This window comes from Entelurus aequoreus, unplaced genomic scaffold (assembly GCF_033978785.1).
Source record: "Entelurus aequoreus isolate RoL-2023_Sb unplaced genomic scaffold, RoL_Eaeq_v1.1 HiC_scaffold_29, whole genome shotgun sequence".
NCBI lineage: Eukaryota > Metazoa > Chordata > Actinopteri > Syngnathiformes > Syngnathidae > Entelurus > Entelurus aequoreus.
In genome coordinates, this window is record NW_026907961.1 from 372,407 (window position 1) to 383,805 (window position 11,399).

Sequence of the window (11,399 nt, forward strand, 5' to 3'; positions counted from 1 at the left end):
AGTGGATTGTGAGATCTACAGGCGGATCGGTGCGGCATCTTCAGTAATAAGGACGCTATATCGATCCGTTGTGGTGAAGAAGGAGCTGAGCCAGAAGGAAAAGCTTTCAATTTACCGGTCGATCAACGTTCCCATCCTCACCTATGGTCATGAGCTTTGGGTTATGACCGAAAGGACAAGGTCACGGGTACAAGCGGCCGAAATGAGTTTCCTCCGCCGGGTGGTGGGTCTCTCCCTTAGAGATAGGGTGAGAAGGTCTGTCATCTGGGAGGAACTCAGTGTAAAGCCGCTGCTCCTCCACATTGAGAGGAGCCAGATGAGGTGGTTCGGGCATCTGCTCAGGATGCCACCCGAACGCCTCCCTAGGTCCGAACGGCAGGAGGCCATGGGGAAGACCTAGGATACATTGGAAAGACTATGGCCTGGGAACGCCTCGGGATCCCCCGAGAAGAGCTGGAAGAAGTGGATGGGGAGAGGGAAGTCTGGGCTCTCTGCTTAGGCTGCTGCCCCCGCAACCCGACCTCGGATAAGCGGAAGAAAATGGATGGATTTAGTATGACAGTTATACTGTCATATTGAGTGTGACAGTACACTGTCATAAAACCCAATTTTTGTATTTGCAAACCTGATTCTAGTAAAACTCACATCTATACAATATTACAGGCAATTTTGGACATAATGCACGTTTGGTTTTGGAGTTATGTTTATATAACTTTAATATCTAGTATGACATCTATACTGTTATAATGAGTAAAAAAACTAACTTGTGTCCGTCATAAAACTCAATTTTTGTATTTGCAAACCTTACAAAAACAAATGATTCTAGTAAAACTCACATGGATTCAATATTACAGGCATTTTTAGACATTTTGCATGTTTGGTTTAGGAATTATGTTGGAATACATTTGTATTGCTTTTTTTCACATTATCTCAGCATTTTAAGAACTTACTGTCATATTGAGTAAAAACAACTTTTTGTGTTTGCAAGCCTTAAAAAAACAACCGATTCTAGTAAAACTCACATTGATACAATATTACAGGCATGTTTAGACATCTTGCATGTTTGGTTTTGGAGTTATGTTTATATAACCTGCTTTCTGAGCCGCCACCTTTGTGGTTTGCGTGTCCCACTGATCCTAGGAGCTATGTTGTCCGGGGGATTCTATGCCCCCTGGAAGGGGGCCCCCAAGACAAACAGGTCCTAGGTGAGGAATCAGACAAAGAGCAGCTCAAAGACCTTTATGAAAAGTACAAATCGAGGACCTAGATATTTTCTCGCCCGGACGCGGGTCACCGTGGCTCCCCTGTGGAGCCAGGCCCAGAGGTGGGGCATGATGGCGAGCGACTGGTGCCCATGGGGCCCAGCTCGAAGAGGCAACGTGGGTCCCCCCTGCAATAGGCTCACCACTCATGGGCTGGGTCATAGAGGTCGGGTGCAGTGTTAGCTGGGCGGAAGCCGAAGGCAGGGCACTTGGCGGTCCGATTATCGGCTACATAAGCTCGCTCTTGGGACGTGGAACGTCACCTCGCGAGGTGGAGAAGTTCCCGGCTAGATAAAGCTGGACTCACTTCGACGCACAGCAAGGGCTCTGGAACCTGTTCTCTCAAGAGGGGTTGGACTCTCTTCCACTCTGGCGTTGCAAGTAATGAGAGGCTGGGTTGGCAATTCTTGTTGCCCCCCGGCTCAAAGCCTGCACGTTGGACTTAACCCAGAAGACGAGATGGTAGCTTCCCTCCGCTTTCGGGTTGGGTGACGGGTCCTGACTGTTGTTGGTGTTTACGCACCAAACAGCAGCTCAGAGTACCCACTCTTTTTGGATTCCCTTGAGAGTGCTCCCTCGGGTGATTCCTTTGTTCTGCTGGGGGTCTTCAACGCTCATGTTGGCAACGACTTTGAAACCTGGAGAGTCGTGATTTGGAAAAATGGCCACCCGGATCTGAACCCAAGTGGTGCTTTGTTATTGGACTTTTGTGCTCGTCACGGATTGTCCATAACAAACACAATGTTCAAACATAAGGGTGTCCATATGTGCACTTGGCACCAGGACACCCTCGGCCGCAGTTCCATTATTGACTTTGTAGTTGTGTCATGGGATTTGCGGCCTCATGTTTTGGACACTCGGGTGAAGAGAGGGGCGAGTTTTCTACCGATGACCACCTGGTGAGCTGGCTCCGATGGTGGGGTAGGATCCCGGACAGACCTGGCAGGCCCAAACGCATTGTGAGAATCTTTTGGGAATGCCTAGCAGAGTCTCCTGTCAGAGAGAGTTTCTTTTTCTACCTCCGGAGGAACTTTGAACATGTCACAAAGGAGGTGCTGGACATTGAGTCTGAATGGATCATGTTCCGTGCCTCTCTTGTCAAGCCAGCTGATTGGAGCTGTGGCCGCAAGGTGTTTGGTGCCTGTCGTGGCGGTAATCCTAGAACCCGCTGGTGGCCACCAGCAGTGCGGGATGCCGTCAAGCTGAAGAAAGAGCTTATCTGGTCCTTTTGGCTCATGGGACTCCAGAGGCAGCGGGCATACCGACAGGCCAAGCAGTGCCTGGGGAGTCTGTGGTGGGCTCTCCTATTTCTGGGGCTGAGGTTGCCAAGGTAGTTAAAAAGCTCCTCGGTGGCAAGGCCCCGGGGGTGGATGAGCTCCGTCCGGAGTTCCTTAAGGCTCTGGATGCTGTGGGGCTGTTTTAGTTGACAAGACTCTGCAACATCGCATGGACATCAGGGGCGGTACCTCTGGATTGGCAGACCGGGGTGGTGGTTCCTCTCTTTAAGAAGGGGAACCGGAGGGTGTGTTCCAACTATCGTAGATCACACTCCTCAGCCTTCCCGGTAAGGTCTATTCATGTGTACTGGAGAGGAGGAACCTCGGATCCAGGACGAACAGTGTGGTTTTCGTCCTGGTCGTGGAACGGTAGACCAGCTCTATACTCTCGGCAGGGTCCTTGAGTGTGCATGGGAGTTTGTCCAACCAGTCTACATGTGCTTTGTGGACTTGGAGAAGACATTCGACCGTGGCCACCCCGGGAAGTCCTGTGGGGAGTGCTCAGAGAGTATGGGGTATCGGCATGTCTGATTGTGGCGGGTCGCTCCCTGTATGATCAGTGTCAGAGCTTGGTCCGCATTGCCAGCAGTAAGTCGGACCCCTTTCCAGTGAGGGTTGGACCGGAGTCCAACCCTCGTGTTGGCTGCCCTTTGTCACCAAATGTGTTCATAAATTTTATGGACAGAATTTCTAGGCGCAGTCATGGCGTTGAGGGGATCCGGTTTGGTGGCTGCAGGATTAGGTCTCTCCTTTTTGCAGATGATGTGGTCCTTATGGCTTTAACTGGCCAGGATCTTCAGCTCTCATTGGATTGGTTCGCAGCCGAGTGTGAAGCGACTGGGATGAGAATCAGCACCTCCAAGTCCGAGGTTCTCGTCCGGGAAAGGGTGGAGTGCCATTTCGAGGTTGGGCAGGAGATCTTGCCCCAAGTGGATGAGTTCAAGTACCTGGAGTCTTGTTCATGAGTGAGGGAAGAGTGGATCGTGAGATGCACAGGCTGGCGGCCGAAATGAGTTTTCTCCGCTGGGTGGCGGGTCTCTCCCTTACTGTAAGAATTTTCACCGTTTAATTACAGTAACCTACTGGCAGCTAATGGTTCCAGTATGAAACTGTTTTTCTACAGCACACATACTGTGATTTATCACTACAGTTTATTACTGTAAAAAGTATCACAGTACTGTGCTGTATCAAATATACGCTTCACAGCATAATACTGTCATCTGTTTAGCGGCATTACACTGTTATTTTAGTGTATCTACTGTAATATCCATTAACAGTTAATTACAGTAAAATAATTGTAAGCACTATAGACTGAGCTTTACAGTATAATGCCACTAGAAGTTAATGAGTTGAACTTTTAATTTTTCAAAATCAAAACCCCTGCAATCTGCTGGCATAAAAATGACTGGAGAAATGGCCTTGCAAGATTATGTTTTTATTAACCAATTATTTTAAAGTGCATCAAATACATTCAAGGTACATTTAGTGCATTCTTCTTATTTTCAGTAAAGCATTTTAACATTTATAACATGTCCACTTAATTTCTAACTGGAGACAAAACACTGAACACGAGTCCAGTGTTTAGTTGTCGGCTACATAAAGCCCCACTCAAAGTCTGTGAGATGTTTTATAAGGGTGGCTACGTGAGGATTTACAGTTGCTGCCTTTTTCTGGACCAGCTTCCCGGTCTTCTTGGACACCACCTTTCCCTGGCTAGCCTTTGTTCCCCTCTCAGGGTGAACGCCAATGAATCGCCTAAAAAAGAGAGAAAGCATATTAGATATTCTGTTGTGATTGAAGATTACTTGCAGTCGATACAGAACCCCCCTCACATTGTTATTTAGGAATATGCACTGCACAAATATTAATATCAATTTTAGGATATATGTGAGCCTATACCATAACCACAGCTGTAGATGAGTGAATGCTCTAAAACCCATTAAGACCAATTCAGAGAGGAAGACAATGCTAAAGCCTCCCCAATCCCTCTCTCTATTTATGTTTTCTCTCCATCTACGGGACCGTGTATTTACGCTGATGTTTCCTGCTTTCACCCATTTAACATATCGTTACCTGCTCATTACCTATCTTCTCTGCATCCTGGGGTCACACTGGTGCTTCTTGCCTTTACCCATTCAACATATCTTTACCTGCACATTTCCTACCTTCTCTGCATAGTGTGGTCACACTGGTGCTTTCTACCTTTACCCATTCAAAATATCTTTACCTGCACATTACCTACCTTCTCTGTATCCTGTAGTCAAGCTGGTGTTTCCTGCCTTTACTCATTCAACATATCTTTACCTGCACATTACCTACCTTCTCTGTATCCTGGCGTCTAGCTGGTGTTTCCTGCCTTCACCCATTCAACATATCTTTACCTGCACATTACCTACCTTCCCTGCATCCTTGGGTCACACTGGTGCTTCTTTCTTTCACCATACAACATATCTTCACCTGCACATACCTACCTTGTCTGCATGGCCTCGACCACACCTGCGCTTCCTTCTTTCACCCATTCAACATACCTTCACCTGCACATTACCTACCTTCCCTGCATAGTGGGGTCACACTGGTGCTTCCTTCCTTTACCCATTCAACATATCTTCACCCGCACATTACCTACTTGCTCTGCATTCTCGGGTCAAGCTGGTGCTTCCTGCCATCATCCAGTCAACATATCTTTACCTGCAAATTACCTACTTTTTCTGCATCCTAGGGTCAAACAGGTGCTTCCTTCTTTGACCCAGTCAACATATCTTTACCTGCACATTACCTACCTTCTCTGTATCCTAGAGTCAAACTGGTGCTTCGGTCCCTAATAAGAAGGTCCACAAAGGAACAGAAGAGTCATTGATTTAAGGCACAAAATTGGGAAAATGACAAGTCAAATTCCTGAACAGAGGTGAGAAATATAAAATAAAATATCCTAACAGTATTTTAACAGTATCAAGAGGATTTACCTTTGAACAAATTCCAATGTCCGAGGACCTTCCTCTTGGTATTCCAAGTTGAACACATAGTAGGTGGCAAGAAGGGCAGCAAGCCCTGAGATTAAGCTAGGTTGGACGCCTTTGCAGATGACATCACCTTCCATGCTGATCATCCAACGTTTTATTGTGACTTTGTCACCAGCAACTGGTACAGTCAAGAAATGCAGTTTATGTTCCTAAACAGTATCCAATATGGGTAGCATTTTAAAAGTATTTGGAATGGCCACCTCACTCGCTCTCTCTTTACTCTGTTTACATCTAGTCTCCTAAGGCAGTGGTTCTCAAATGGGGGTACGCGTACTCCTGGGGGTACTTGAACGTATGCCAAGGGGTACGTGAGATTTTTTTTTAATATTCTAAAAATAGCAACAATTCAAAAATCCTTTATAAATATATTTATTGAATAATACTTCGACAAAATATGAATGTAAGTTCATAAACTGAACAGCTAATCAAGTAGGCTATTCCATTCATTACCATAAATCCAGAGTTTCCCCCATGCCATGATGGTTTGACCCTACCTGGCGGTGCCACACGGCACCAACTGTCAATCAACTATCCATGTAGAAAACAATGGAGGCTTGGTTAAAGCGTAGTGGACATGTTCCATAAATATTGATGTTAAAGATTTCTTTTTTTGTGAAGAAATGTTGAGAATGAAGTTCATGAATCCAGATGGATCTCTATTACAATCCCCAAAGAGGGCACTTTAAGTTGATTACTTCTATGTGTAAAAATCTTTATTTATAATTGAATCACTTGGTTATTTTTCAACAAGTTTTTAGTTATTTTTTTATCTTTTTTTCCAAATAGTTCAAGAAAGACCACAACAAATGAGCAATATTTTGCACTGTTATAGGCAAGGCAAGGCAAGGCAACTTTATTTGTATAGCGCTTTTCATACACAAGGCAGACTCAAAGTGCTTCACAGACAACAAAGTGAAATGAAAGAAAATAAAAGCAAAATTAAAATGCAGACAATAAAAATAAAAACAGTGCAGACGTTAAAAGTTAAAAGATTAAAAGATTTAGCTGAAAGCTAAGGTGAACATAAAAGTCTTCAGTCTAGTTTTAAAAGTAGTGAGAGTTGGGGAGAGTCTGACATCTTCAGGAAGTTTATTCCAGCTATGTGTTGCATAGTGACTGAATGATGATCTCCCTTGATTTGAGTTTACTCTTGGAACCGCTAACAGATTGGTCTCAGAAGATCTTAGTGATCTAGAGGGCGTATATAGTGGGAGCATATCAGTGATATACTTGGGCCCTAGACCATGTAGTGATTTATATGTGAGCAGGAGGATTTTGAAATCTATTCTCTGATGTACAGGGAGCCAATGTAAGGATTTAAGAATTGGTGTAATGTGCTCACATTTTTTGGTCTTTGTTAGAACTCTAGCAGCAGCGTTCTGAACAAGCTGTAGCTGCCTGACAGTTTTTTTGGGAAGACCTGCAAGGAGACCATTACAATAGTCTAGCCTACTGGTAATAAAGGCGTGTACAAGTTTTTCTAAGTCTTGAGCTGACATGAGCCCTCTAAGTCTTTTTACATTTTTGAGGTGATAGTAGGCCGTTATACAATTTAATAAATCAGAAACTGATGACATAGTGCTGTATTTTACTTCTTTATCTCTTTTTTTCAACCAAAAATGCTTTGCTCTGATTAGGGGGTACTTGAATTTAAAAAATGTTCACAGGGGTACATCACTGAAAAAAGGTTGAGAACCACTGTCCTAAGGCAGTGGTTCTCAACCTTTTTTCAGTGCTGTGAACATTTTTTTAATGCAAGTAGACCTCCATGTCTTTATAACAGGAATATCCTGAATTCTCAAGTTGCATATCACAATAGTCATCATCAGTGTTAATAACACAAGAGCTGCTTGGATTTGCTGTTGAGCAAGTCAAACTTCGTTCAGTGTAGCCGTAGTGCTTCCTTGACACGTGCGATGTGAAAGTAGACTTAACTGTAAATCTTTTTTCACATTGACTGAAGGGGCACGTAACTGTCGGTAATATGACTTTTCCAATGCAGGAAAAGGGCCCGTATATCATCGCACTTCGCGCTACATGAGACAATATTACAAGGTAAACCTTTTGCGCTATACATATCAGTCCTACTCTTGCCATATTTATGACGACGGCTGTGAGTTTTGAAGGCTGAGAAGTTGGAAAAAACTCTTGTGCATTTAGGGAAAGCACACTTAAACGATGCATTAGGCATACAACTATGACTTCGCATGTGTCTAACATACGCAAATACATTGCTGCAAGTCGTAGCACATATGTTGCAAGTTATCATCTTTTATGATGACTATGACAAAAAAGAAGAAAACTTAGCTAGCTAGCATGCGGCGGTACATGCGCGTGGTCAACGATAGTGTCTGTGATGCTGACTGTGACGCTATGTCATTTCGGACTTTATAAATATATATATAAAGTAATTCAAACAGAAAATGACACATCAAGGTACAAGTGACTCTTACCTTGTTATCAAAAACACACGATGCAGTAGGATGGATTTAGCAGGGTCGGCCAGGTGAAATGAAGCTCGGTTGGACGAATTGTGGGCGGACCCAAGAAACTGTCGTGTTACTGAATAAATACGTGAGTCCAGCTGTACTTTATAATGTGGATACTTTTATTAGCTCAAGCTCAATCACAACAAGTGTCCTCTCTGACTCACTCCCACACTGTCTCCCGCTCCGTCGCACCCCGTGACGTCATAGCCTGTCGACTCTGTAGTTCTCTCATAATACAATCACACCACATCTCCCCTTTCTAGAATCAATGGGTAGACCACCATTGATTCAACAGACCTTGAGGATTATTCTGCCTCGTGGTTGGAAGGTCTGCTCCTATATGAGCCTGTACCAGACAATCAAACACACACACATATTTTACCCTTAGAACAATCCACTTCACATCAATACTCAAACATCCATCCTATACTAATCCTGTACTGTCCTCAACCTAAGCCCTGCAACTGACTTGAACATTTACAGTACCTGCAACTGACTTGAACATTTACAGTACAAGAAAACATATCCAAAACACTCCAATTGCACTTTTCTGTCTTTTACCACATACAGTAACATTCTTTTTTTTCATTAGAGTCTCTGTAATGTCTATAGGAAACAAAGTTATAGGTCCAACCTAGTTGGTCTCACCACAGCCCTCCCAGACCTGGTTCTAGGAGTAGGAGTAGATGGAGGTTCTGGAACACTCTGCTGCGATGTTTCTGCTGAAGGTTGTTCCGGGACGCCCCCCAGGAACGGCTCTGCTGCACCACGGCCACTCTGCTCCGGCGAGGATCCCATAGGGATGAGATGACGACGGTTCCGTCTGATAGACCCATGGGGTCCTTCCACCAGATACGATCGTGGAGTGGTGTGACGTCCGATGATAGCTCCGGCTTTCTTTTGGTCCTTGATCCACACGTCCTGTCCCGGATTCAGTCTGTCAAGGTTCATTGCACGATGCCGCAGGTTGTAGCGTTGTGCATCTTTTGTCCTCTTCTCCCCTTCTTTCCGCATAACAGCTTCACTATCAGGAAGAGCAGGATTTAGCAAAACAGGAAGGATAGGCACTGTTGTGCGGAGCCTCCTCCCCATGAGAAGCTGCGCTGGACTATACCCATTGTCGAGAGGAGTAGCCCTGTAAGCGAGCAAAGCAAGATAGGGGTCATCTGCTTTCTTTAGGAGACCTTTCACCGTCTGTACTGCACGTTCGGCTTCGGCGTTACCTTGAGGGTATCTTGGGCTACTGGTAATGTGACGGAATCCGTAAGACTCTGCGAACTCGGCAAAGCCTGCTCCGGAGAACTGGGGCCCACCATCCGACACGAGAAGATCCGGGATTCCGTGACGTGCATAGATCGATTTTAGGTGGTGGATTACATCGTTTGATCTTGTGGAGGTCAGCAAAGCAATCTCCACATACCTTGACATGTAGTCCACTACCAGCAGGTAGGTCTTGGTACCGAGCATGAACAAATCAGCTCCTAACTTCTCCCATGGTCGGCCTGGGTATGGTGACGGCATCAGCGGCTCCCTGTGGTTATGTCTCTCCTTACAGCATGTTCGGCAGTTGAGAACCAATTCATTCAGCTGCTGGCTAAGCCCGGGCCACCATACTGACTGTCGTGCCCGCTGTCTACACTTCACCACGCCTTGGTGTCCTTCATGCAATTTGGCGAGAACATAATTTCTCATTGTAGAAGGGATGACGAGCCTGTGTCCCTTCAGCAGGACACCATCTTGAACTGTAAGGAACGCCTGCTCTGCCCAGTACAGCCTGAGTGCTGGTTCTTTGGAACCGTGTGCTGGCCAGCCTTCAGCACACAGCTGCATCACCTGTGCACACACACTGTCTCTCTGCAGCTGCTCTCTCAGCTCCTCCAGGTAGTCAGCGCTTGCAGGTAGGTTCTCCAGTACCATGTCCGCATAGATGTTGGTTTCTTCAAACAGCTCTTTGTCCGCTGCTGTCTCCTCTCTCTTGACAGGAGCTCGTGACAGCGTATCAGCTGTCCACAGGCACTTCCCTGGCACATGAGAGATAGAATAAGAATAGCGCATCAGACGCATTCTGAAGCGTTGGATCCGTGGAGGTAGAGCATCCAGTGCTTGAGACCCAAGAAGACTCAGGAGAGGCTTGTGGTCCGTCTCCATCTGGAAATGTTTCCCGATGAGGAAGTTGCGGAACCTCTCACAGGCCCAGGTCAGCCCCAAAGCTTCCTTCTCTACTTGCGCGTATCTCTGCTCTGTTGGTGTGAGAGACCGCGACATGTAGGCCACTGGCCTCCACTCTTCTTCCCACTTTTGTAGCAGTACGCCTCCCAACCCGTACGACGACGCGTCTGCTGAGACTTTGCACTCTCTGTTGGGATCATACATGGCTAGCACTGGTGTAGACGTCAGTGCATCCTTTAGATCCTGGAAGGCCCTTGCCTGGTCGACGCCCCACACCCAGCAGTTCTTTTTTGACAGGAGATCTCGCAGAGGCTTGTCTCTCTCGGCCAGCTGCGGCACAAACTTCCCAAGTTGATTTATCATTCCAAGAAAACTTCTCAACTCAGTCACAGTTGTTGGCTCCTGCATCTTCCTTACAGCTTCTGTTTTGCTTGGGTCTGGGCTGATGCCACTGGTGGAGAGCACGTGGCCTAGAAAAGTCACCTCTGACTTTGACAGATCGCACTTATCGACATTCAGAGTGATGCCTGCCTTTTGGATCTTTTCTAGTGTGGCATGCAGGCGAGCATCATGCTCCTTTTGTGTTCGGCCCCACACCAGCACATCGTCCATGTGGCAAACAACGCCCTCAAGCCCTTCTGTGACCTCCGTCACCATCCGGTTCTGAAAATGTTATGGGGCGGATGCTATGCCAAACGGTAGCCGCCTGAAGTAATAGCGCCCGAAGGGTGTAATGAAAGTTGTCAGTTTCGCTGAATCTGCAGTTAAAGGAATTTGCCAAAACCCCATGTTTGCATCCAGCTTACTAAAAATTTTGGCTCCAGCCAGCATTCCCAGTGTTTCCTCTACTGATGGCAGGATGAACTTTTCCCTACACACTGACTCGTTGAGTTTGGTGAGATCGACACATATACGTACAGCACCTGTCTTTTTGGGCACCACCACTATGCCAGCGCACCAGTCTGTTGGCTCCTCAATTCGACTTATCACCCCGAGTTGTTCCATGCGGGACAGTTCCTGCTTGACTTTGTCCATTAAAGGCAATGGAATCCTCCTTGGTGTTTTTAGTGAGAATGGTTCTGCCCCTGGACTCAGCTTGATGGAATATGGCTGCCGCACTTCTCCGAGCCCGGTGCATAATTTTGGGTAGTACTCCTTTAATGTCTCCATAGTAACGCTGTC

The 11,399-nt window shown here is 46.1% G+C and overlaps 1 protein-coding gene across 1 annotated transcript in view; it reads right to left on the reverse strand.

The window, feature by feature from the left end:
• Positions 1–10,874, reverse strand: part of LOC133645270 (uncharacterized protein K02A2.6-like) — a 187,317-nt gene extending 176,443 nt beyond the window's left edge. Inside the window, exon 1 of the mRNA XM_062040157.1 lies at positions 8,697–10,874. Within this exon, the coding sequence (XP_061896141.1) occupies positions 8,697–10,874 (2,178 nt within the window). The remainder of the gene's footprint in view (positions 1–8,696) is intronic.
• Positions 10,875–11,399: the final 525 nt, after the last annotated feature.